The sequence below is a fragment of the Oncorhynchus kisutch genome, linkage group LG7 (genome assembly GCF_002021735.2).
Source record: "Oncorhynchus kisutch isolate 150728-3 linkage group LG7, Okis_V2, whole genome shotgun sequence".
Lineage (NCBI taxonomy): Eukaryota > Metazoa > Chordata > Actinopteri > Salmoniformes > Salmonidae > Oncorhynchus > Oncorhynchus kisutch.
The window spans coordinates 37,154,087-37,176,465 of NC_034180.2; the positions used below are offsets into that span (position 1 = coordinate 37,154,087).

A 22,379-nucleotide genomic window follows, 5' to 3' on the forward strand; every position below is an offset into this window, starting at 1 on the left:
TCCAAAACCGTCATTGTTGTGGCGGGATGTGTAGCCTAGTGGTTAGAGCGTTGGGACTAGTAACCGGAATGTTGCAAGTTCAAACCCCCGAGCAACTCTGTCGTTCTGCCCCTGAATAGGCAGTTAACCCACTGTTCCTAGGCCGTCATTGAAATAAGAATTTGTTCTTAACTGACTTGCCTAGTTAAATAAATGTGTCTGCAACGCCATCTACATTGTAAACTACCACTTGATTGGTTCAAGTGACGTTCTACACAGTAACCGATTGTATACACCCCTTTTCTCAAGTCCAGCTGCCGCTTTTCGCCGTCTGTGATGTAAAATGGCGCTGAGTTCTCAAGGAACAAAGAAAAAAGTGTGCTACTATTACGATGGTAAGTACTGATTTTGTTATACATCGAGTACAATGTGCCATGTTAAAAGTGGTGCAAATGGTCAGATTTGTTGTGGTCAAATTAGCTAGTGCAAACGTGCAGCATCTCTAGCTAGCTAACGTTAGCTTTGTGAAAGAGCGAGGCATTTCCAAATTCTGTACATTGGTCTTTGAGAAATGTTCACTATTATCAAATATTATTCTCCATTGTGTATTAACGTCAAGTTACCGTTACTTGTCCACAATGTATATTTTCGGTTAACTTGGTAGCTAGCTTGTACAAAGGTAGAACCAACGTTAATTAGCTTATGCAAGCATTGGACTCCACAAAAACACTAAGCTAGCGCTACATTAGCTAGCTATACTAGCAAGCTAACAACGTTAGCTACTAGCTACCCTATTTAACTTCCTAGACGTAATAACCTTTCGATTTATAGGGATTTTCTGCAAAAAAAATGCATCGTTTCGTTGCATTGGCCAGATTGCTTGCTTAGTGACCGTCCATTCTCCTCAAATGTGCATACGTTGGTCAGAATTGTTACATCTAAAGTGATACTAAGGGATTTTGGATAAAGGCCTCATTTCCAAAATGGTCATAGCTAGAACTTTTGTCAGAATTGACTTTTCATAGCAGTTTTTAGGAGAATACACGTAGCAGATGAAGGTTTGGAAAAGAGTTGGGGTTAGCTAAAACGCAACAACAAAAAATATTAAATTTTTTGAATGAATTTGACATGCTGGTTCCCAAGTAGATATGACTGCCGTAATTCCGGGTAGTATCTCTTCAATCAATGAAAAAATGGTTTGTTACTGCAAATCACTTTTGGTCCATACACCGTTTAGCAGGTGTTATGGCGGGTGCAGTGAAATGCTGATGTTTATCAATAAATACAGTAATTGTAAAACAAGTACACAGTACACACACACACACAAAATATGACCAGTCAAAGGTTTGGACACTTGTTTGTTTTAAACTATGTTCTACATTGTAGTAAAATAGTGAAGACACAAACTATGAAATAACACACATGGAATCATGTAGTAACTAAAGTGTAAAACAATTCAAAATATATATTAGATTCTTCAAAGTAGCCACCCTTTGCCTTGATAGCTTTGCACAGTCTTGGCATTCTCTCAACCAGCTTCACCTGGAACGCTTTTCTAACAGTCTTGAAGGAGTTCCCACAAATGCTGAGTCCCTGTTGGCTGCTTATCTTTCACTCTTTCACCCTGTGATCCAACTTATCCCAAACCATCTCAATTGGGTTGAGGCCAGGTCATCTAATGCAGCACTCCATCACTCTCCTTCTTGGTCAAATAGCCCTTACACAGCCTGGATGTGTGTTGGTTCATTGTCCTGTTGAAAAACATGATAACCCCCACTAAGTGCAAACCAGATGGGAGGTGTTTGCTGCAGAATGCTGTGGTAGCCATGCTGGTTAAGTGTGCCTTGAATATTAAATAAATGTCAATTGTTGTATTTCTTGGCCCAAGCAAGTCACTTGGTGTCCTTTAGAAGTGGTTTCTTTGCAGCAATTTGACCATGGAGGCCTGATTCACACAGTCTCCTCTGAAAAGTTGATGTTGAGATGTCTGTTACTTGAACTCTTGTACGACTGCACATGAACATGAAGTTCTAGAAATGTTCCAGATTGACTGACCTTCATGTCTTAACAAGGCACGCCTGTTAATTGAAATTCATTCCAGATGACTACCTCATGAAGATGGTTGACAGAATGCCAATAGTGTGCAAAGCTGTCATCCAGGCAAAGGGTGGCTACTTTAAAGAATCTCAAATATAAAATATTTTTATTTGTTAAACTTTTTTTGGTTACTACATGATTCCATATGTGTTATTTAATACTGTTGTCTTCGCTATTATTCTACAATGTAGAAAATAGCAAAAAAGTATGAGCAGGTTTGTCCAAACTTGACTGGTACTGTATATATTTTTTATAATCAAATGAAGTACAACAGTAGATAAAAGGCTATGCTGTACAGAACAATTAGCTAAGATTAATTCATTGGACATCTGCTGATGTCCACTTTCTTCCTTCAAAGGTGATGTTGGGAATTACTACTATGGCCAGGGGCATCCCATGAAGCCACACCGTATCCGCATGACACACAACCTCTTGCTGAACTATGGTCTCTACAGAAAGATGGAGATATACGTATGTTGAGAATCCTGGAACTATTCATAAGAGCAGCAGAAAGCCTGCAAACTCAATAGTTCTGAATTGAAAGGTTAATACCTAGGTAGTGAGGTCTCAGTAACTGATCTTCTCCCTGTCGGTCTCAGCGACCTCACAAAGCCAGTGGAGAGGAGATGACCAAGTACCACAGTGACGACTACATCAAGTTCCTGCGTTCCATCCGGCCTGACAACATGTCGGAGTACAGCAAACAGATGCAGAGATGTGAGTTTTAGGCATAGAGGATGTCATGTCTCAATATACCTATACAATTGAGCAGTAGCCCATAAAAAGTCAGAAATAAATACCTTGAAAAGCCTCTAGGCCAGCTTTGTCCTTATGTTTTTGAGATTAACACATTTTCTGCAATTCTCATATAGTTAACGTTGGTGAGGATTGCCCTGTGTTTGATGGCCTGTTTGAGTTCTGCCAGCTCTCAACAGGAGGCTCTGTTGGTAAGTTAATATACAGGTGTAGGTCTACTCTTTTAGGTGAGACACATTTTGCCTGGGTAGATGGAATATTCTCTGGCTTACTTGGCCTCTTCTGTGACTGTCCATTACAAGAATGTAGCCATAGTTTCATGCTCTCTGATTGGCTTCTCTTCCCCTGTGTTTTAGCTGGAGCTGTGAAGCTGAACAAACAGCAGACAGACATTGCTATTAACTGGGCTGGAGGTCTCCATCACGCCAAGAAGTCTGAGGCGTCAGGTTTCTGCTATGTGAATGACATTGTGCTCGCCATTTTAGAGTTACTGAAGTGAGTACAACCTCTCCACTGCAGTTCATCGAGTTTGTGAAATGTAGGGAATGATATACCCTAACGGATCTCAATAGTAACTTCACTTTGGTACGCCATATTTAGGAGATTTTTATTCAACCTGTTGATGGTAAATCTTCTCTTCCCCCAGATACCACCAGAGAGTTCTGTACATAGACATTGACATTCACCATGGAGATGGAGTGGAGGAAGCGTTCTACACCACAGACCGGGTCATGACCGTGTCCTTCCACAAGTACGGAGAGTACTTCCCCGGCACTGGAGACCTGAGGGTGAGGCTGTCATGTCATCATCGGGGGATGCAATTTGGTGGCATTGTTTATTAAATGATGTCCAAAGGATAGATTTAATTCATACTTAGAAAACTTCACGGCCTGGTGATTGTAGTTTCATAATTGCTTTGTTGGTCAGAGCTTGTGTCCACATTTGTAGTTGACTGAATCTGCTTTGTTATTTCTCAAGGATATTGGCGCAGGGAAAGGCAAGTACTATGCTGTGAATTACCCTCTGAGAGATGGGATAGATGACGAGTCTTACGAAGCCATATTCAAGCCTGTAAGTATACTAACTTCTTATCTTGGCTGTATTTAATCTCTCCTCCCTGTAACTCAAACAGACCCAAGTGTAGATAGACTACATTCTTGTTTCCATTTAGCCAACCAAGCTCTTCTCTGTCCTGCTACCCCAATGGTGGAACCAGCTTCCAGAAGCATCTGAAAGGGAAAGGGGAATACCTAGTCAGTTGTACAACTGAATGCATTCAACTGTGTCGTTCTGGGTAAGTGTTTCGGCTAAATGACTAAAATGTTAATTTATGTCTGTGTGTGTGTGCAGATCATGACTAAAGTGATGGAGATGTACCAGCCTAGTGCAGTGGTTCTTCAGTGTGGAGCTGACTCTCTCTCGGGAGACAGGCTTGGCTGCTTTAACCTCACCATCAAAGGCCATGCTAAGTGTGTGGAGTACATGAAGAGCTTCAACCTGCCCCTGCTGATGCTGGGTGGTGGAGGCTATACCATCCGGAACGTGGCCCGCTGCTGGACCTATGAGACAGCCGTGGCCCTAGACAGCTCCATACCAAACGGTGAGCTCTCCTGCTGCAAGCTATAAAAAATAAATGGTTGCACACACATTTTTGGGGGGCCCTGAAGGCAGCAGTTTTGGGGTTTTACCCAATAAATTACTGGGAGTTTATATATAGTGTGAGACTTCTTTAAAAAGTTTAACGTTATAGTTTATTTGAGATTAGCACCTCTACACTAAATACTTTTCTCTGGCTGTGCTCCAGCTCACGTTTTTTATTAGAGCCATCCTGCTGCACTGTTGATTTATGTACTTTTACTTTCTAGCGTTACTATGTTTACAGTAGTATTTGACAGGTCCGAGAGGGGCATGAGTGTTTTAGGATAGATTCCACTACAGTAGATGTATGTCACTGTGTTGATAAATTCATGTTATCTCCACAGAGCTTCCATACAATGATTACTTTGAGTACTTTGGGCCAGACTTCAAACTGCACATCAGTCCCTCCAATATGACCAACCAGAACACCAACGACTACCTGGAGAAGATCAAGTGAGTTGTTGACCACACTTTGTTGTGCTCTTTATACCTACTGTACATAATTAGAACAATATTTTTGTTCACAATCATACTATTAGTCATAATGAAGTAATGTTTTTAGATTTGGGTCATAAATAATAACCGTTATGTAAGCTAGTTATTGACAAGGTAACAATTGACAAGGTAACAGATATGTCACAGATATGTCATATTACGGCACTTGTTATACATTTTATCCTTGACGCGTGTATATTTGATGGTATTTTTGCCACTGTTAGTTGAAGTGATGTCACGTAGGTTAATGCATCTCACTTGTATGTGTCCATTCAGGCAGCGTCTGTTTGAGAACCTTCGAATGCTGCCCCACGCCCCGGGGGTCCAGATGCAGGCCATCCCAGAAGACGCCGTGCAGGAGGACAGTGGAGACGAGGAGGAGGAAGACCCTAACAAACGGATATCCAGTAAGTCCCCTGTCCAAATGTTTAGACCCAACTTACAGCCTTGTTCTAAAATTGATTACATTTTCCCCCCTCAATCTACACACAATACCCCATAATGACATGGTGAAAACAGGTTTTTGGAAATGTTTGAACATAAATAAAAAATAAACATGCCTTTATAACATATTCAGACCCTTGTCTATAAGACTCGAAATTGAGCTTAGGGTGCATCTTATTTACATTGTTAATCTTTGATGTTTCTACAATTTTATTTGAGTCCACCTATGGCAAATCCAATTGATTGTACATGGTTTGGGAGCGGCACACACATGTCTATATAAGGTCCCACAGTTAACAGTGCATGTCAGAGAAAAAACCAAGCCATGAGGTTGACGTAATTGTACGTAGAGCTCTGACAGAAGATTGTGTCAATGCACAGATCTGGGGAAGGGTACCAAAAAATGTCTGCAGCATTGAAGGTCCCCAAGAACACAGTGGCCTCCATCATTCTTAAATGGAAGAAGTTTAGAACCACTAAGACACTTTCTAGAGCTGGCCACCTGACCAAATTAAGCAATCAGGGGAGAAGGACCTTGGTCAGGGAAGTGACCAAGAACCCGATGATCACTCTGACATGGCTCCAGAGTTCCTCTATAACGCTAGGATAAACTTCCAGAAGGACAACCATCTCTGCAGCGCTCCACCAATCAGGCCTTTGTGGTAGAGTGGCCAGACAGAAGCCACTCCTCAGTAAAAGGCACAACAGCCCGCTCAAAGTTAGCCAAAAGGCACCTAAAGACTCTCAGACCATGAGAAAAAATATTCTCTGGTCTGATGAAACCAAGATTGGCCTGAATGCCAAGTGTCACGTCTGGAGGAAACATGGCACCATCCCTATTGTGAAGCATGGTTGTGGCAGCATCATGCTGTGGGGACGTTTTTCAGCGGCAGGGACTAGGAGACTAGTCATGATCGAGGGGAAAATGAATGGAGCAAAGTACAGAGAGATCCTTGATGAAAACCTGCTCCAGAGTACTCAGGACCTCAGACTGGGGTGAAGGTTCACCTTCCAACAGGACAACGACCCAAAGCACACAGCCAAGACAACGCATGAGTGGTTTCGGGGCCAGTCTAAATGTCTTTGAGTGGCCAAGCCAGAGCCCCGACCTGAATCCGATCAAACATCTCCGGAGAGACCGGAAAATAGCTGTGCAGCAACGCTCCCCATCCAACCTGACAGCTTGAGAGGATGTGCAGAGAAGAATTGGAGAAACTCCCCAAATACAGTTGTGCCAAGCTTGTAGTGTCATACCCAAGACGACTCGAGGCTGTAATCACTGCCAAAAGTGCTTCAACAAAATACTGAGTAAAGGGTCTGAATACTTAGTAAATGTGATACATTTGCTTAAAACCTGTTTTTACTTCCCCCCCATAATGACAAACGATTTACTCCATTTTAGAATAAGGCTGTTACATAACAAAATGTGGAAAAAGTCCAGGGGTCTGCTACCTGAATGCACAAAGTGCAGTGAAATGTTTTACAGGGTCAGCAATAGTAGTACAGTGCTCCTGGAGCAAATTAGGGTTAAGTGCCTTGCTCAAGGACACAGATTTTTGTTCACCTTTGTCTCGGGTATTCAAACCAGCAACCTTTCGGTTACTGGTACAACGCTCTATCCTCTAGGTTATCTGCTGCCACAAGCCTACAAGTTTTAAAACCTGACAAACACAGCCACAACACATGCGTCTCTTGGTAACACAATCTTTGCACCATTGGCATGCCTACTTTTTCTCAGAATTAACATATGAGAAATATACCTTCTATATGCCCCCGCCACGCAAATCTTTGTCTGAGATGCTCATGTCCTCTTGTGCAGTTCGCGCCCATGACAAGAGGATAGCGTGTGACGAGGAGTTCTCAGACTCTGAGGACGAGGCTGAGGGTCAAGGGGGCGGACGGAGAAATGCTGCCAGCTTCAAGAAAGCCAAGAGAACAAAGACTGAAGAAGACAAAGAAAAAGAGGGAGAAGAGAAGAAAGCAGGCGATGACAAGAAAGCTGATGACAAGAAAGGTATCTCAATCAATTCTCATTCGTGTGGAATTCTCATGCTTTTTGTGTGGTGCACAACTGCAGTCATCTAACATTTTGAAGCCTTATAGACATTAAGTTCTATACCATGTCCCATTGTACATTGAGGATAATTGTTTGTTGCTTCTTTGTTATGATAGAAGTAAAAGAAGAAAAGGTGCCAGAGGAGGAGAAAATGGACACAACAAAGGGGTTAGCAAACATTCATTTTAAATGTTTCGGGAATATCTGATAGTCAATGTGTTTTAAGTCATTTTCCCTCTGTTCAACAGGCCAAAAGAGGAGTCCAAGACACCGTGAGGAGCTCCTAGCCATCTTTTTTAAAGCATCTGAAGGCTAAATTCGTTATAACGATATGGATTAATTTTCTTTTGGGAAACCGGGCCCTGTTGAGAATAGTCCTGTTTGCCAGACCAGTCACCTTTACTGGCTGCTGCAAGGGAAAATCCCACCCCTCCAGATTGAAATGGGTTAAACATGTATTTTCTAGAACACTTAATGTTGCAATTTTTATAAGTACTGCTGTTTTTGTATGCTTTAAGCCCATTTAGCTTCATCCTATCAATACTGCTCCCCTTACCCAAACAAATGTTGTCTACAGTATATTAAAGGCCTGGCACAAAATATTATGCATTTTATACATTTCAGATTTAATTTAAATCATAAATATGTTGACATCTCTTGTACCCCCTTTTGTATTTTGTCCCTCTGTTGTCCTCTGTCTTTGGAAACATAGTTGAAGCATGACACAAAGTCCACTTCTTAAAGATGTATTCATTCTGCGTTACCGGCTAAAGCTACTCTGAGCAATATTGTCCGGAGGATAGAATTAACCCGAATACTACACCAGGCCTCCAGTATGTGATAAAACAGAAATAATCCAATGACTTCCATGTATTGTAGTTTTTAAACAGGTCATTGTTTAGTTCCAATGACTATTTCAGACCCAATTTTAATGTAATCAGCGTTCCTGGATTGATGTTCAGCAATGATATTTTGGTACGGGCACATTCCTTTAAGCCAAGCAAAAATGTCATGACACATTTACTGATTTTATTCTGCAAACATGAAATTGAAGATGTCTTCCCGGTAGTGCTTACAAATATGAAGGGCCACACATTAAGAAACCAATGCTATGAAAATCTACAGCTATATACTACGAATGCATTGAATTGTTTAGTCCAGAACATCTTCAATTGCTCCTTGATTAACTTAGTGTATTCTGTCCATCATGTACATTAATTTCTAGTGGATAGAACATATGTTCAAGAGTAAATAGCCTAATTAATGGCTAATCAACAATGGCATTATCTTCAATTAACTCTGCAGCTGCTCCAATATGACTTTCCATGTGCCAAAACATTTACAAAGTGATTTCATGTTGAAACCCTCAAATGTTATTCACTAAGCTTGTTTTACAGCTTTTTAAAAAACTTTGTAATTTACCTGTGATTATCTGAAGTACTTAAAAGGCCACTAGATGTCATGTGATAAAGTTCTGGTAAACCTCAACAGTAATATACCCACCCTTTGCAACCCTACTCCTTTTCCATGGCAGGGGACAGGTTAAGTAAACAATATTTGCAGTGACATCAAGGTTAGTCTTGAACATATTCCTTTATTGTGACAATAACCTCAAATGTGGCTAGTTATTCAATAGCACTACTTCCTCCAGTCATCATACAGGAACCATGGGTCCTGAACAGTCAGTGTAGATGGTGGATTAGTTCAGACCCATTCACTCCTCTCGGTCGGTGAGTCAGGCTTCAGCAGTTCATGTTGCTCTGCCGGCTCGGACTCAGTTTCTGACTCAGGAGAAGGCGACACCGGTAACATTTCACCTGGAGTCTGAATGCGCACCTGCAACAAAGGGGTATAAAACATGATCCGCACACCCACACATTAGTTATGAAACCTTAAGAGCAAAGTTTTTCTATTGGACAAATTCAGGTAGGTACCTCCTGTTTTGTTTGAGAAATGTTTTGCAACATAACAGGCATAGTGAATATGCACACGGTCAGTGAAACGTTTAGCATTGCCGTTTGTAAGTGAAGACAGGACTTTGCAACCTGGATTTGATCAAATGTCATCCAGGCACCTCAAGGCTGCATTAGCCCACACCAGAGAACTGTATATAAAACAGGCCCACACCTAGGGTTCAGTGCTTTAGATCTGAGAGCTAATAAAAATCTTCAGGTCTCAGACAAGCTAACTCATTGTAAGTGTAGTTAACTTACCCTTCTGCCATTGACAATCTTCCTTCGTCTTCTGCACGTACAGAGGCGGAGGAAGGAGGTGCAGACAGCAAAACAGCGGCCTGAGAACACCACTTCCACCACACACATTAGAATGAGAGGAACCCACAGAATAATAGTCGTTTCCTAGGGAGAACAAAGGTGTGTTATACTCCTACAAGCCCGTACTAAGTCTATGTAAACAAACCTCAATTCTTAAAATGATCTTAATATTAAATTCTACTGTTGTGTGCATTAAGTTAAAAACAAGTGCATGTCATTAATAGCTTTTGATAAATACTTACATAGATCCTTGTGGGGTCAAAGGGGCACTCATTGACACTGGAGTAGCCAATCGCGTCAGGGAACTTGCAATTCTTCAGCAGGCCCCGACCTCCACTCATAATGGCCTTAACCATGGAAATGGTTAACCCCACAGTGGAGGCGATTGCCAGAAGGCCTGACACTAAACTGACCACCAACAGCGCCCACATCTGCAAGGGGCAATAAACAAAAAAGCTCGTGAGGGTTTGAGTGGAGCTGAAGGGTGGGACTAAAAACAACTCATGTAAAATAGTCTCCATAAAATGTAAAAACTGGAAGTAGAAGCTTAAGTGTTGATGTCTATTAGTTTACTCCAATTAGGGGCGGTAGGGTTAGGAGAATACATACAGTGCCTTGCAAAGGTATTCATCCCCCTTGGTGTTTTTCCTCATTTGTTGCATTACAACCTGTAATTTAAAAGGATTTTGGGGGATTTCATGTAAATGGAAACAAAATGTTCTAAATTGGTGAAGTGAACTTCAAAAATGGAAAAGTAGTGCGTGCATATGTATTAGAGGTCGACCGATGATGATTTAACGCCGATACCGATTATTGGAGGACCGATACCGATTAAAAATAAACAATATAAATATATATTTTTGAATTAATAAAAAAAAAATTGGCCAATTTTTATTTATAATAATGACAATTACAACAATACTGAATGAACTTATTTTAACAATACATCAATAAAAATCCATTTAGCCTCAAGTAAATAATGCAAAAACAAAGTGTTGGAGAAGAAAGTAAAAGTGCAATATGTGCACTTGCTTGCTCAGAACATGAAAGCTGGTGGTTCCTTTTAACATGAGTTTAATATTCCTAGTTATGAAGTTTTAGGTTGTTATTATAGGAATTATAGGACCATTTCCCTCTATACCATTTGTATTTCATTAACCTTTGACTATTGGATGTTCTTATAGGCACTTTAGTATTGCCAGTGTAACAGTATAGCTTCTGTCCCTCTCCTCGCTCCTCCCTGGGCTCGAACCAGCAACACAACGACAACAGCCACCATCGAAGCAGCGTTACCCATGCAGAGCAAGGGGAAAAACTACTAGAAGGCTCAGAACGAGTGACATTTGAAACGCTATTAGCGCACACTAACTAGCCAGCCATTTCTCTTCGGTAACACCAGCCTCATCTCGGGAGTCGATAGCCTTGAAGTCATAAACAGCGCAATGTTTGACGCACAACGAAGAGCTCACTGGCAAAATGCACGAAAGTGCTGTTTGAATGAATGTTGACGCTCCTGCCTACCACCGCTCAGTCAGATACTTAAATACTTGCATGCTCAGTCAGATTATATGCAACGCAGGACACGCTAGATAATATCTAGTAATATCATCAACCACGTGTAGTTTACTAGTGATAATGATTGATTGTTTTTTTATAAGATAAGTTTAATGCTAGCTGGCAACTTACCTTGGCTTACTGCATTCGTGTAACAGGCAGTCTCCTTGTGGAGTGCAACGAGAGGCAGGTCGTTATTGTGTTGGACTAGTTAATTGTACGTTTGCAAGATTGGATCCTTCGAGTTGACAAGGTGAAAATCTGTCGTTCTGCCCCTGAACGAGGCAGTTAACCCACCGTTCCTAGACAGTCATTGAAAATAAGAATGTGTTCTTAACTGACTTGCCTAGTTAAAAAAGGTATAAAACATTTAAATTAAATTAAAAATATATTTAAATTATTTATTTTAAATCTGCGACCAAAAATACAGATTGTTATGAAACTTGAAATCGGCCCTAATTAAAATCAGCCATTCCGATTAATCGGTCGAACTCTAATATGTAGTCACCCCTCTTTGCTATGAAAGCCCCTAAATAAGATCTGTTGCAACCAATTACCTTCAGAAGTCACATAAGTTAAATAAAGTCATTGCAGATCCTTCAGGTTTCGGGGCTGTCGCCCGGCAATACGGATGTTCAGCTCCCTCCAAAGATTTTCTATTGGGTTCAGGTCTGGAGACTGGCTAGGCCACTCCAGGACCTTGAGATGCTTCTTACGGAGCCACTCCTTAGTTGCCCTGGCTGTATGTTTCAGGTCATTGTCATGCTGGAAGACCCAGCCACGACCCATCTTCAATGCTCTTACTGAGGGAAGGAGGTTGTTGGCCAAGATCTCGCGATACATGGCCCCATCCATCCTCCCCTCAATATGCTGCAGTCGTCCTGTCCCCCTTGCAGAAAAGCATCCCCAAAGAATGATGTTTCCACCTCCATGCTTCACGGTTGGGATGGTGTTCTTGGGAGTTGTATTCATCCTTCTTCCTCCAAACACAGCGAGTGGAGTTTAGACCAAAAAGCTCTATTTTTGTCTCATCAGACCACATGACCATCTCCCATTCCTCCTCTGGATCATCCCGATGGTCATTGGCAAACTTCAGACGGGCCTGAACATGTGCTGGCTTGAGCAGGGGGACCTTGCGTTCGCTGCAGGATTTTAATCCATGACGGCGTAGTGTGTGCTAATGGTTCTTTGAGACTGTGGTCCCAGCTCTCTTCAGGTCATTGACCAGGTCCTGCCGTGTATTTCTGGGCTGATCCCTCACCTTCATGATCATTGATGCCCCACAAGGTGAGATCTTGCATGGAGCCCCAGACCGAGGGTGATTGATCGTCATCTTGAACTTCTTCCATTTTCTAATAATTGCGCCAACAGTTGTTGCCTTCTCACCAACCTGCTTGCCTACTGTCCTGTTGCCCCTCCCAGCCTTGTGCAGGTCTACAATTTTATCCCTGATGTCCTTACACAGCTCTCTGGTCTTGGCCATTGTAGAGAGGTTGGAGTCTGTTTGATTGAGTGTGTGGACAGGTGTCTTTTATACAGGTAACGAGTTCAAACAGGTGCAGTTAATACAGGTAATGAGTGGAGAACAGGCAGGATTCTTAAAGAAAAACTAACAGGTCTGTGAGAGCCGGAATTCTTACGGGTTGGTAGGTGATAAAATACTTATGTCATGCAATAAAATGCTAATTGATTACTTAAAAATCATACAATGTGATTTTCTGGATTTTTGTTTAAGTTACCGTCTCTCACAGTTGAAGTGTACCTATGATAAAAATGACAGACCTCTAGATGCTTTGTAAGTAGGAAACATGCAAAATCGACAGTGTATCAAATACTGTACACACATAGTGGGGAGAACAAGTATTTGAGATATCTATATATATATATATCTATATATATATATATATATATATATATATATATATATATATATATATACATATACATACACACACACACACACACACTGCTCAAAAACACTAAAATAACACATCCTAGATCTGAATGAATGAAATATTCTTATTAAATACTTTTTTCTTTACATAGTTGAATGTGCGGACAACAAAAATCACACAAAAATTATCAATGGAAATCAAATTTATCAACCCATGGAGGTCTGGATTTGGAGTCACACAAAATTAAAGTGGAAAACCAAACTACAGGCTGATCCAACTTTGATGTAATGTCCTTAAAACAAGTCAAAATGAGACTCAGTAGTGTGTGTGGCCTCCACGTGCCTGTACGACCTCCCTACAATGCCTGGGCATGCTCCTGATGAGGTGGCGGATGGTCTCCTGAGGGATCTCCTCCCAGACCTGGACTAAAGCATCCGCCAACTCCTGGACAGTCTGTGGTGCAACGTGGCGTTGGTGGATGGAGCGAGACATGATGTCCCAGATGTGCTCAATTGTATTCAGGTCTGGGGAACGGGCGGGCCAGTCCATAGCATCAATGCCTTCCTCTTGCAGGAACTGCTGACACACTCCAGCCACATGAGGTCTAGCATTAGGAGGAACCGCACCAGCATATGGCCAACCGCACCAGCATATGGTCTCACAAGGGGTCTGAGGATCTCATCTCGGTACCTAATGGCAGTCAGGCTACCTCTGGCGAGCACATGGAGGGCTGTGCGGCCCCCCAAAGAAATGCCACCCCACACCATGACTGACCCACCGCCAAACCGGTCATGCTGGAGGATATTGCAGGCAGCAGAACGTTCTCCACGGCGTCTCCAGACGGTCACGTCTGTCACGTGCTCAGTGTGAACCTGCTTTCATCTGTGAAGAGCACAGGGCGCCAGTGGCGAATTTGCCAATCTTGGTGTTCTCTGGCAAATGCCAAACGTCCTGCACGGTGTTGGGCTGTAAGCACAAACCCCACCTGTGTACGTCGGGCCCTCATAGAGTCTGTTTCTGACCGTTTGAGCAGACACATGTACATTTGTGGCCTGCTGGAGGTCATTTTGCAGGGCTCTGGCAGTGCTCCTCCTTGCACAAAGGCGGAGGTAGCGGTCCTGCTGCTGGGTTGTTGCCCTCCAACGGCCTCCTCCACGTCTGATGTACTGGCCTGTCTTCTGGTAGCGCCTCCATGCTCTGGACACTACGCCGACAGACACAGCAAACCTTCTTGCCACAGCTCGCATTGACGTGCCATCATTGTGTGGGTTGTAGACTCGGTCTCATGCTACCACTAGAGTGAAAGCACCGCCAGCATTCAAAAGTGACCAAAACATCAGCCAGGAAGCATAGGAACTGAGAAGTGGTCTGTGGTCACCACCTGCAGAACCACTCCTTTATTGGGGGTGTCTTGCTAATTGCCTATCATTTCTACCTGTTGTCTATTCCATTTGCACAACAGCATGTGAAATTTATTGTCAATCAGTGTTGCTTCCTAAGTGGACAGTTTGATTTCACAGAAGTGTGATTGACTTGGAGTTACACTGTGTTGTTTAAGTGTTCCCTTATTTTTTTTTAGCAGTATATATATATATATATATATATATATATATATAAAAACACAAACAAAAGCACATGGACACCCCTTCAAAATTAGTTGATTCTGCTATTTAAGCAACACCCGTTGCAACATTCACTACACAGTTCCAAACTGCCTCTGGAAGAAATGTCAGCACAGGAACTGTTCGTCGGGAGCTTCATAAAATGGGGTTCCAATGCAGAGAAGCTGCACACAAGTCTAAGATTATGCGCAATGCCAAATATCGGCTGGAGTGGTGTAAAGCTCGCCACCATTTAACTCTGGATCAGTGGAAACACGTTCTCTGGAGTGATGGAATCATGCTTCACCATCTGGCAGGCCGACGGACAAATGTGGGTTTGGCGGATGCCAGGAGAACGGCACCTGGCCGACTGCGTAGTGCCAACTATAAAGTTTGGTGGAGGAGGAATAATGATGTGGCGATGTTTTTCATGGTTTGGGCTAGACCCCCTAGTTCCAGTGAAGGGAAATCTTAATGCTACAGCATACAATTACATTCTAGACGATTCTGTGCTTCCAACTTTGTGGCAACAGTTTCAGCATGACAATGCCCCCATGCACAAAGCGAGTTCTATACAGAAATGGTTTGTCAAGATCGGTGCGGAAGAACTTGACTGGCCTGCACAGAGCCCTGACCGCAACCCCATCGAAAACCTTTGAACGCCCAATATCAATGCGTGTGGCTGAATAGAAGCAAGTCCCAACAGTAATCTTCCAACATCTAGTGGAATGCCTTCCCAGAAGAATGGAAGTTATAGCAGCAAGGGGGGGGGGGGGGGGGGGGGGCAACTCCATATTAATACCCATGATTTTGGAATGAGATGTTCGACGAGCAGGTGTCCATATACTTTGTCACATAACGTATTTACCAACATCAAAAAAGCTCACGTGACAGGTAGACTAGGTGTATATACACCAATATTATTGGATAGTAAAATAAGTGGCTACACATGGTGCAGTTCAGCACAATTGTATATAGACACACTGTACAGCGCCTATATACTGTAAAGTCTACACCCCCCTTGGATTTCCTTGCATCTTATTGTGTTACAATTGTCCTTTGTCTATGATCTACACAAAACAATGTCAAAGAAAATGTATTATATTTAAAGATTAATGAAAAAGAAAACACTAATATACCTTGATTAGATCATTATTTACTTCAAAACATGTTAGAAACACATTTGGCAGCAATTACAGCTGTGTCTTATTCTCTGCAATATTTGGCCATTCTTTTCAAAATTCTTCAAGCGCTGTCTAGGTGTTGGGTCCATGGCTAGACAGCAAGTTTCAAGTGTTGCCATAGAGTTAAGCAAACATAAGTCAAAACTGTAACTTATCCACTCAGGAACATTCACTTGTCTCCTTGGTAAGCAACTCCAGTGTAGATTGGGCTTTGAGTTGTAGGTTATTGTCCTGCTGAAAGGTGAATTCCTCTCCCAGTGTCTGGTGTAAAGTAGACAACCATGTTTTCCTCTTGGATTTTGCCTGTGTCACACCATCCGGTTTCTTTTCATCCTGAACAACTCACCAGTCTTTGCAGATGTCAAGGATACCCATATCACAATGCAGCTACCACAATGCTTGAAGATGAGGCAATTACTCAATGATGTGTTGTGTTGGATTTGTCCCAAATAAGGTTTTGCGTTTAGGCCAAAAAGTACCTTTGCCATGTTTTTTTGCAGTATTACTTTAGTGCCTTGTTGAATATATACATATTTTCTCAATATTTGTATTGTTTTATCATTATTGTAGTTACTACAGTGTCGTTGAATCATCCTCAGTTCTCCCATCACAGCCAATGGCCGTTTTAAAATCAGTAATGGCCTCATGGTGACATCCCCTAGCAGTTTCCTTGCTGTCCTAAGGCTTAGTTCAGAAGGAGGACTGCATATTTGATGCGTGTGTGGTTTAATACATCATCCACAGCATAATTATTAACTTGACTATGCTAAAAAGATACAGTATATTTAATGTCTGATTTGTTATTGTTACCCATCTACTAGTCACTGCCCTTCTTTATGAGGCTTTCAAAAAAGCTCCCTGGTCTTTGTCGTCGAAGCTGTGCTTACAAATGAATGTATGGGGGACAGAGGAAGGGGTAATCATTCAAAAATCATGTCAACCCTTATTATTTCAGAGTGAGTCCATATAACTTGTGATTTGTTAAGCCAAAGTTTAGTTCTGAACTAATTTAGACTTGCCTAAACAAAGGGGGTGAATACTTATGCAATGACTATATATTTTAGTTATTGAATATCACATTTGTAGATTTTTTTCACTTTGATATTATGGAGCATTTTGTGTAGATAATGATAAAAGTATAGTTAAATCCCACTTTGTAATGCAACAAAAGTGTAAATGTGTATATTATGCCTATACAGTATATATTGTTTGACAAGTTACAAATGATGTATGTGTATGGAGGGTGGGTTCCATTTTTGCATGTGTATTGATAATGCCTGCCTTTATTTGAATGTACATGGCACCCAATACATTTTTGAATATGGGTTTAACTCACCCACACACATAGATAAAGAACCAGAGGATACTAAAACGTGCCCAGACACAAGGGCAAGTTCTGACAAATACAAACACAAAACAGTATTTTGCCTAGTCCCTGATAGGTGGAGAAAGAAACTACTGTAGGAGAGAATGAAGCAATATTTACCAGAATCCTGTTTTTCAGGTTTTTGGATAGGACAATGGCTACTATTCCAGCTATGATTCCCTGAAGACACAGAAGTCAAGTCACATGTTAGCTAATACACTGTTCCTATTGGCCCACAGGCTAGAATGGTACAACCAACAATTCACTAACTAAAATGGCTCCAGTCTACCAAAGGACCACAGAGATACTACTACTATCAGGTCACATGATAAAGTTACCAGAATGTCACCAAAAGGTCACAACCTTTACCGAATTATGTTTGGGCTTTGTTACGACAGGCTGATACTGTATTCCAAACAAGAATCATAACTTGATTAAAGAAAACCAAAACACAATATACTGCTCAAATGAGCAATACACAATGTAAGGACAACACAGGGAATAGTTTGGCTGCTGATGATCAGTGCTTTTATTATCTGTGCCAGCCTCCAGTCACTCACCACGAGCCCTGCCACCAGGGCGATGATGATGTAGATGGCGTACCCCATGACCCTGGCTTGAACATGCACGTTGATGTGCCTGAGCACAACGCCGTGTACCAGCGCTCCCAGCAAGAAGTTGACGTGTCCCACCAGCACCAGTCCTAGGCCCATTTTCATAAGGGTCTTGTTGTCCTTCAGGTCTGCACAGCACACACCTGGAGCAGAGGATAGAAACATTGCTTCAATATTTTTCATCACTGTAGATAATCTGTGGGTAAACAGTAAACACTGACTTCAATGTACACTACATTACCCAAAGTATGTGGACACCTGCTTGTCGAACATCTCGTTGCAAAACCATGTGCATCAATATAGAGTTCTTCCCCCTTTGCTGCTATAACAGCCTCCACTCTTCTGGGAAGGCTTTCCACTAGATGTTGGAACATTGCTGCGGGGACTTGCTTCCATTCAGCCACAAGAGCATTAGTGAGGTCGGCACTGATGTTAGGGGATTAGGCCTGGCTTGCAGTCAGCGTTCCAATTAATCTCAAAGGTGTTTGATGGAGTTGAGGTCAGGGCTCTGCATGCTAGTCAAGTTCTTCCATACTGATCTCAACAAGCCATTTCTGTATGGACCTCGGTTTGTGCATGGGGGTATTGTCATGCGCTAACAGGAAACAAACTTCACCAAACTGTTGCTACAAAGTTGGAAGCACAGAATCGTCTAGAATGTCATTGTATAATGTAGTGTTAAGATTTCCCTTCACTGGAACTAAGGGGCCTAGCCCAAACCATTATTCCAATAGAGGTGAGCTTTACACCACTCCATCCGACGCTTGCCGTTGCGCATGGTGATCTTAGGCTAGTGTGCAGCTTCACGGTCATGGAAACCCATTTCATGAAGCTCCCGGCGAACAGTTATTGTGCTGACGTTGCTTCCAGAGGCAGTTTGGAACTCGGTAGTGAGTGTTGCAATCAAGGACAGATCATTTTTACGCGGTTCAGCACTTGGCAGTCCCATTCCCTGACCTTGTGTGGCATACCACTTTGTGGCTGAGCCGTTGTTGCTCCTAAATGTTTCCACTTCACAATAACAGCACTTACAGTTGACCGGGGCAGCTTTAGCAGGGCAGAAATTAGACAAACTGACTTGTTGGAAAGATGGCATCCTATGACGGTGCCATGTTGAAAGTCACAAAGCTTTTCAATAAGGCCATTCTACTGCCAATGTTTGTCTATGGAGATAGCATGGCTGTGTGCTCAATTTTATACATATATGTCAACAGGTGTGACTGAAATAACCAAATCCACAAATTTGAAGAGGTGTCCACATACTTTTGAATACACTGCCGTTCAAAAGTTTAAGGTCACTTAGAAATGTCCTTGTTTTTGAAAGAAAAGCACATTTTTTGTCTATTAAAATAACATAAAATTTATCAGAAAATACAGTGTAGACATTGTTAATGTTGTAAATCACTAATGTAGCTGCAAACGGCAGATTTTTAATGGAATATCTACATAGGTGTACAGAGGCCCATTATCAGCAACCGTCACTCCTGTGTTCCAATGGCACGGTGTGTTAGCTAATCCAACTGTATCATTTTAAAAAGGCTAATTGTCCATTAGAAAAACCTTTTGCATTCATGTTAGCACAGCTGGAAACTGTTGTTCTAATTAAAGAAGCAATAAAACTGCCTTCTTTAGACTAGTTGAGTGGTTTCGATTACAGGCTCAAAATGGCCAGAAACAAAGTACTTGATTCTGAAACGCAGTCTATTCTTGTTCTGAGAAGTGAAGGCTATTCCATGTGAGAAATTACCAAGAAACTGAAGATCTCATATAACGCTGTGTACTACTCCCTTCACAGAACAGTACAAACTGTCTCAAACCAGAATAGAAAGAGTGGGAGGCCCCGGTGCACAACTGAGCAAGAGGAAAAGTACATTAGTGTCTAGTTTGAGAAACAGATGCCTCAAGTGTCAGCTGCATTAAATAGTACCAGCAAAACACCAGTCTCAAAGTCAACAGTGAAGCGATGACTCCGGGATGCTGGCCTTCTAGGCAGAGTTGCAAAGAAAAAGTCATATCTCAGACTGGCCAATAAAAAGAAAAGATTAAGATGGGCAAAAGAACAGACACTGGACAGAGGAACGCTGCCTAGAATGCCAGCATCCCGGAGTAGTCTGTTTCTCAAACTAGACACTAATGAACTTGTCCTCTTGCTCAGTTGTGCACCGGGGCCTCCCACTCCTATTTCTAGTCTGGTTACAGACAGTTTGAAAACAAGGCAATGTATAGTGTAATTACAACTGAATCAACATATCTGACCCAGGGCAACACCAGAAATGGTAACTGTTGTGAGTATAAAGACCAATTTCCATTCTCTGCAAGTTAATTATGCATTTGTTGAGAAGAAAAATACAGTATGCTAAACAATGCACAAAGTATAAGACTATTAGGCTACCAGCCCCTGTCTATAAAAATAAAAGAGAGGGGCCTAGATAATTCACTTTATGCTACCTTCTCTGAAGCAAATTGAACCAGGGAGTTTTAAAGTTTAGCCTCCTCTCACCCAGCTAAACCGAAATACAATTGGTCAATTCAGGCCTGCACCTTAGTGTAAGTGATGATATTGCGATCCGCTACTATTCCTCATCTACTAATCCATCAATTGTTTACGAATAGGCATACACAACCAATATTATTACTTTAGGCCCGCCTAATGAGCAATCATTGTCCAAACTGGGAAAATGACGTTATTGACCCACGTTCTGTTATTCATACTGTTTAAGTTTAATGTTACTATATTAAATCAGATAGCCAGATAGTTAGACTACATAGGTAGACCTATGCATTATACTGGAAACGACATTGCTAGAAACGACGACATCCCATGGTAGTTCCTTTGATGACAGACCCTCTACAAAACGTCGGCATGCCGACCCCACCCAGAAAATAATGCTCAGATTAGTAACTCACACTTCTGAAGTAGCCTACGTATCTTCACTTCCATTTAAACTACACATCCGTACAATAAATACAAGTAAACTCACCTAAATTCCCCATGTTGAATTCCGTTTGCACTCAAGTCATTTTAAAGGTATTTCTGTATCGCCATTTGGCTCTTGAAACAGCGAACGCCGCTTCTGCTTTGTTCGTTCTCTTCTCTTTCCGCACACCTGCAAGGAATCCAACCCGTGCTTCAGTTTGAGGACGCTACGCTCCGCCTCGAGTTGGCTATTACCTGTGAAATAATAGTTCTCTGTCAAAACTGATCAGAAAGGAATTTATACTGTATTTCCAATGACGTAGCCTACCTACACATATATGGGTAAACAAGTAATGTAAGGCTGCGTTTAAACAGGCAGTCCATTTTTTGAAACTTATCTATTATTATTATTATTATTATTATTATTCACTTCTTAAAGCGTTATTGGTTAAGCGCTTGTAAGTACGCATTTCACTGTACGGTGTACGAAATACACTGTACGAAATACAGTGACCAATTTATTTAACCTTCATTTAACTTGGCAAGTCAGTTAACAAGTCAGTTAACATAAGGACACATTCTTATTTACAATGACGGCCTACCAAAAGGCAAAAGGCTGGGATTAAAAAGAAAAGAAAAAAACAAGTATTTATCCGTTATTTTACCAGGTAAATTGACTGAGAACACGTTCTCATTTGCAGCAACGACCTGGGGAATATTATTTTATTATTATTATTTTTTTATTTCACCTTTATTTAACCAGGTAGGCTAGTTGAGAACAAGTTCTCATTTGCAACTGCGACCTGGCCAAGATAAAGCATAGCAGTGTGAACAGACAACACAGAGTTACACATGGAGTAAACAATAAACAAGTCAATAACATAGTCGAAAAAAATTATCTATATACATTGTGTGCAAAAGGCATGAGGAGGTAGGCAATAAATAGGCCATAGGAGTGAATAATTACAATTTAGCAGATTAACACTGGCGGGATAAATGATCAGATGATGATGTGCAGGTAGAGATACTGGTGTGCAAAAGAGCAGAAAAGTAAATAAAATAAAAACAGTATGGGGATGAGGTAGGTAAATTGGGTGGGCTATATACCGATGGACTATGCACAGCTGCAGCGATCGGTTAGCTGCTCTGATAGCAGATGTTTAAAGTTGGTGAGGGAGATAAAAGTCTCCAACTTCAGGGATTTTTTCAATTCGTTCCAGTCACAGGCAGCAGAGAACTGGAAGGAAAGGCGGCCAAATGAGGCCAGATTGGGAATTTAACCAGGACACCGGGGTTAACACCCCTACTCTTACGATAAGTGCCATGGGATCTTTAATGACCTCAGAGAGTCAGGACATCCGTTTAACGTCCCATCCAAAAGACGGCACCCTACACAGGGCAGTGTCCCCAATCACTGCCCTGGGGCATTGGGATCCTACTGGCCCTCCAACACCACTTCCAGCAGCATCTGGTCTCCCATCCAGGAACTGACCAGGACCAACCCTGCTTA

At 41.8% G+C, this 22,379-nt stretch overlaps 2 protein-coding genes across 2 annotated transcripts; one reads left to right on the top strand and one right to left on the bottom strand.

Moving 5' to 3' along the window:
- The first annotated feature begins 17 nt into the window (after nt 1-17).
- On the top strand, nt 18-8,325 carry LOC109894588 (probable histone deacetylase 1-B). The gene is made up of 13 exons (XM_020488188.2): nt 18-374; nt 2,435-2,547; nt 2,676-2,793; nt 2,949-3,023; nt 3,189-3,327; nt 3,479-3,620; nt 3,811-3,903; nt 4,183-4,432; nt 4,815-4,923; nt 5,242-5,372; nt 7,229-7,423; nt 7,582-7,633; nt 7,714-8,325. Exons 1-13 carry the CDS (start codon nt 323-325, stop codon nt 7,739-7,741), a joined length of 1,497 nt encoding a protein of 498 aa, XP_020343777.1. The 5' UTR covers nt 18-322; the 3' UTR covers nt 7,742-8,325.
- Nucleotides 8,326-8,479: 154 nt separating this feature from the next.
- On the bottom strand, nt 8,480-21,144 carry tmem54a (transmembrane protein 54a). Its single transcript, XM_020488189.2, has 6 exons — nt 20,934-21,144; nt 17,899-18,095; nt 17,459-17,518; nt 9,981-10,169; nt 9,679-9,822; nt 8,480-9,301 (listed from the first exon to the last, which is right to left on the bottom strand). The coding sequence occupies exons 1-6, from the start codon at nt 20,944-20,946 to the stop codon at nt 9,170-9,172; spliced, it is 735 nt and encodes a 244-aa protein (XP_020343778.1). The 5' UTR covers nt 20,947-21,144; the 3' UTR covers nt 8,480-9,169.
- Between the last annotated feature and the right edge of the window lie 1,235 nt (nt 21,145-22,379).